This window comes from Capsicum annuum, chromosome 8 (genome assembly GCF_002878395.1).
Source record: "Capsicum annuum cultivar UCD-10X-F1 chromosome 8, UCD10Xv1.1, whole genome shotgun sequence".
NCBI lineage: Eukaryota > Viridiplantae > Streptophyta > Magnoliopsida > Solanales > Solanaceae > Capsicum > Capsicum annuum.
The window spans coordinates 153241636-153245705 of record NC_061118.1 but is presented as its reverse complement, the minus strand read 5'-3'; the positions used below and the strand labels follow the sequence as shown (position 1 = coordinate 153245705).

At 37.3% G+C, this 4070-nt stretch overlaps 1 protein-coding gene across 1 annotated transcript; it reads left to right on the top strand.

Moving 5' to 3' along the window:
- Positions 1–360: 360 nt before the first annotated feature.
- LOC107839562 (protein HYPER-SENSITIVITY-RELATED 4) lies at positions 361–3878 on the top strand. The gene is made up of 3 exons (XM_016683105.2): positions 361–964; positions 2034–2711; positions 3115–3878. The coding sequence occupies exons 1-3, from the start codon at positions 620–622 to the stop codon at positions 3577–3579; spliced, it is 1488 nt and encodes a 495-aa protein (XP_016538591.1). The 5' UTR covers positions 361–619; the 3' UTR covers positions 3580–3878.
- Positions 3879–4070: the final 192 nt, after the last annotated feature.

The following is a 4070-nucleotide window of genomic DNA, read 5'->3' as shown; positions in this document are numbered from 1 at the left end:
TTACTCCAAGACTTTCTCTCCAAAATACTGTTGTTGAAATATTGACGAAAGATGGAAACTGTGAGGAAATTGTTGTGGGCACATATAGGAAAGTTTCAAAGTCTACATAGTCAATACCAACTATTTCCTTCATTTTAAAAAGCACAAAATTTTTAAAAAATAAAGAGATTTTTGTATCTTGTGGCCTTAAATTAAAATCATGTAAAATGTATCAAAATGCTTTTTAATCTTGTGGTCCTAAATATGACACGTGAAAATTTGAAATTAAAATATTTCTAAAAAAAAAAGGTCATTTTTTTTTAAACAGAGTAAAAAGAAAAGTAGTTATTAAATCGAGGGTAGTACTACTATTGTTAGTCTCGGTGCAATTTTTTCCTATCTCCTCTGGCCAATTTCTCACTCCATTTTTGTTCCTTTCTTTACATGATTTTCCTATATAAATTTACCATTATTCTCATGAATTACAAATGAACACTATTTCCCCTCACCTTCTTGTAGATCAGAAAAAAAAAAAAAAATCAAGAATCAACATACTGCTTACTATTTTTGTCACACATTTGGCACATAACACTAACAACAAAACCTTGACCACCCACTAGCCAAAAAGCCCTTAAAAAACATGTCCTCTTCATCAGCAGAATCGAAAATGGCCCTAGCCAAGACTGTTTTATCGACAGTAGGCTCCGTTGCTGCAACAGCCATGTTGGTTCGTACGATAGCCCACGACTATATCCCTCGGGAACTCCATGACTATCTCTTCTATGGACTCAAAAACATGTTCACCATGTTCTCGAATCAGCTAACAATGGTGATTGACGAATTTGATGGCCTGGTCAACAATGAAATTTATGAAGCTGCTGAGATTTATTTGGGCAACAAATTGTCCCCTAACATCCATCGACTTAAAATCAGTAAGCCTGAGAAGGAGAAGAATTTCAACATCACCATGGAACGTAATGAGGAGGTAATGTGTTGCACATATATATAATGATAAATTTCATGTTATAGTTGGCTGGCAGTCCACTTAGTGCTCAAAGTTATTTCTGCGCGCGTGTGTGTATGTGCTGTATGTCTCTATTGGGAGAAATATTGCTACTACTATTAATGATAAACCAGGTCAATTTAAAACGAACTAACTATGCATCTACAAATAGTGTTATGGTCTCCACATCATACATGTGACTCCTGTTATGATCGGACAAAATAAGTAATACCACAAAGCAAAAGAAAACAAAAAGAAGACAGATTTACATGGAAGCCCTTGACGGGAAACACCGCGGGCAACGGAGGAGGAATTTCAATCAACAAAATTTGGGTCACAAACTCTAACAATCTCCTTTGCCTAATAATGCACCATTGGAAAAGTGAAAGTTGTTTTCTTTAAAATTCATATCTTGGCTTGAAAGATCTTCTGTATTCATGAAATAACGTAAGCTTCCAGATTTAGGGTGTGTTTCATGTTTAGTTGACTTAAGTGGTTTTTTCCAAAACTCTTTCAGCCTCGTGACATTCCTACATAAAATAATTAAGCAAAATATTTTCGAAAACTCTTTCCACCTCAACACCTGATCCGAGACACGGAATGAGACCTCGATAGGGAAATGACTCCCGATCCAACCGAGGACCCAACTTCAACTCAAGCCCGACTCTTGAGTCGAGGTTGGATCCTCGGTCAAATTCTAGAGTCGAATCCTGGATCAAGGGTCAAGATCGGGATTCGGGTCCCTGGTCGATGTCCAATGTCAGGTCTCAAGTCAGGGTTGGTAGTCATGTTTTAGCACGGGGTCGAGAGTTGAGTCTCAGGTCAGGGTCAGGAGTTAGAGTTGGGGGTCAAGGTCAGGATCGAGAGTCGGTTCCTAAGTCAGGGTCAGAAGTCATGGTTGCAAGTCTGTAAGAAAACTACTTATTTTCGAAGAAAATATTTATTGGAAAACTTATACTAAACACACCCTTACTTTACCTTCTTGAAAATTTGACGTAATAATTCTTGCAAAGAAGCTCTAGTTTTTAATCTTAAGGTTTTATTCCAACAGGTAACCGATGTTTATAATGGACAGACATTCAAGTGGATTTGGCTATGCAGACAAACAGAGTCTAAACACTTATATAATCCCAGGGATATGAATTCCACTCTAAAATCTGAAATCAGGTCCTTTGAGCTCACATTTCACAAGAAAAACAAGGACCTTGTCCTTAATTCTTACTTGCCATACATCATGAAAGAAGCAAAATTGCAAAAACATGAAAACAAGACGATCAAGATTCACACGGTGGATTGCGAGAGAATGCACAGTTTACATGAAATGTGGACGGCCGTGAATCTTGATCATCCTGCCACTTTTGAGACAATCGCGATGGAATCAGACCAGAAAGACATGATCTTGAAGGATTTGGAAAGATTTGTGACGAGGAAAGACCATTATAGGAAAGTGGGAAAGGCATGGAAAAGAGGGTATTTGTTGTATGGCCCTCCAGGAACTGGAAAATCGAGCTTGATTGCTGCGATGGCAAATTATTTGAACTTCGACATATATGATTTGGAGTTGTCTGCGGTGTGGGGGAACTCAGGATTACGGAAGTTGTTGGTTGCCACAGCCAATAAGTCCATTTTGGTTGTTGAGGACATTGATTGTACCATTGACTTGCAAGATAATTTGGCTCATCGAGGTGCTGTTCGTTCAATTAATGGTTTTCGTCAGGAACAAGGCATGGTAAGTTAGTATTTTATTTTCCATTTCCTATCTTACTATTCCTACTAGGCATGAACTCAGATTAATCGGGCTGTGCACATCAAAAAATTAGGGCTATGGACTTTGGTATGAAATTTGTAGCCAGGGCATGGCCAAGTGGAACAATGGGTTTTTATCAATTACCATTAATTGAATTGGAATTATTTTTCTTTTTTTTGTGTGAAGTTTTTCTATGTGACAGGAGTTTGAAAGGAGTTTGGAACAAATTGCTGTAATGCATCCCCACATACGGATTAGTCAACATTTTTTCAAAAGCTTTTACTACCATGGGAATATAATTAAGAGTTAATTTTTTTTAGCAAAATTTGGACTTGGTATTACTGTATTGTAATACTTTCCCTTACAACGCCATTTTGTTTTGCAGGTGACCTTATCAGGTTTGCTCAATTTTATAGATGGATTATGGTCGAGCTGTGGAGACGAAAGAATCATAATTTTCACAACAAATCACATTGAGAAAATCGACCCTGCATTATTGCGTCCTGGCCGAATGGACGTGCACATTCACATGGCATATTGCACACCTTGTGGCTTCAAACTTCTTGCTTCAAATTATTTGGGAATCAAAGATCATAAATTGTTCAAAGAAATTGAGGAATTGATTGACATAGCCTATGTGACGCCAGCAGAAGTGGCGGAGCAACTGTTGAAGGAAGATGAAGTTGAGTATTCTCTTAAGGGGTTGATTAATTTTCTTCACAAAAAGATAAAAGAGAAAGAAGAGGAGAAGACTAAGAAAGTGGAAATAACACAAGTGGAGTCTGTTGATGAGGAGGAGGAAAATGAGGAAAATGGGATTAAAGAAAATGGATTACCAAATGGAGCATAAGGGGAGGAGCTGCATCCGGCTGTCTTTTGTAATCATAGAATATGACAACTTTGTTCTTACTGTATTTTTGCTTTTCTATAATACTCCCTCCACCCTAAAACAGATATCCTTTAAGAAAAAGCTAAGGGCATTATCCCAAAATAAGTGTTTCAAGACAAAAATAGTACTTGGTTGGTTTCTACAGTGCCTAATATTTTCTTGTTAGTAAATTGTATCTTACAGTTATTATTTTTCTTAATGAGACTGAAATGAGCCAAAGCACCACTTATTTTGAAATGAAGGGAGTGTAAAGTTTCTAACTTTGATTACTAACACTCAGAAGTCAGACTGAGTTGAGTTGGATTTAATTTCGCTGTGAGTATCTTCATTTACCTTGAGTGCTTCTATGGTGTTGCTTGACTATTTTTATATTCATTCTTCAACTGAGATAGGACATGTGGCAGCTTCACGTTACCAAGGACATGACCTTAGATAGGAGGGTTAGATCGGAA

What these genes read in the sequence shown, in the direction of transcription:
- LOC107839562 (XM_016683105.2), top strand. Translation starts at nt 620, where the DNA reads ATGTCCTCTTCATCAGCAGAATCGAAAATGGCCCTAGCCAAGACTGTT. An exon ending in CCATGGAACGTAATGAGGAG is followed by an intron (nt 965 to 2,033) that starts GTAATGTGTTGC and finishes TTATTCCAACAG; the next exon opens with GTAACCGATGTTTATAATGG. An exon ending in TTCGTCAGGAACAAGGCATG is followed by an intron (nt 2,712 to 3,114) that starts GTAAGTTAGTAT and finishes TTTGTTTTGCAG; the next exon opens with GTGACCTTATCAGGTTTGCT.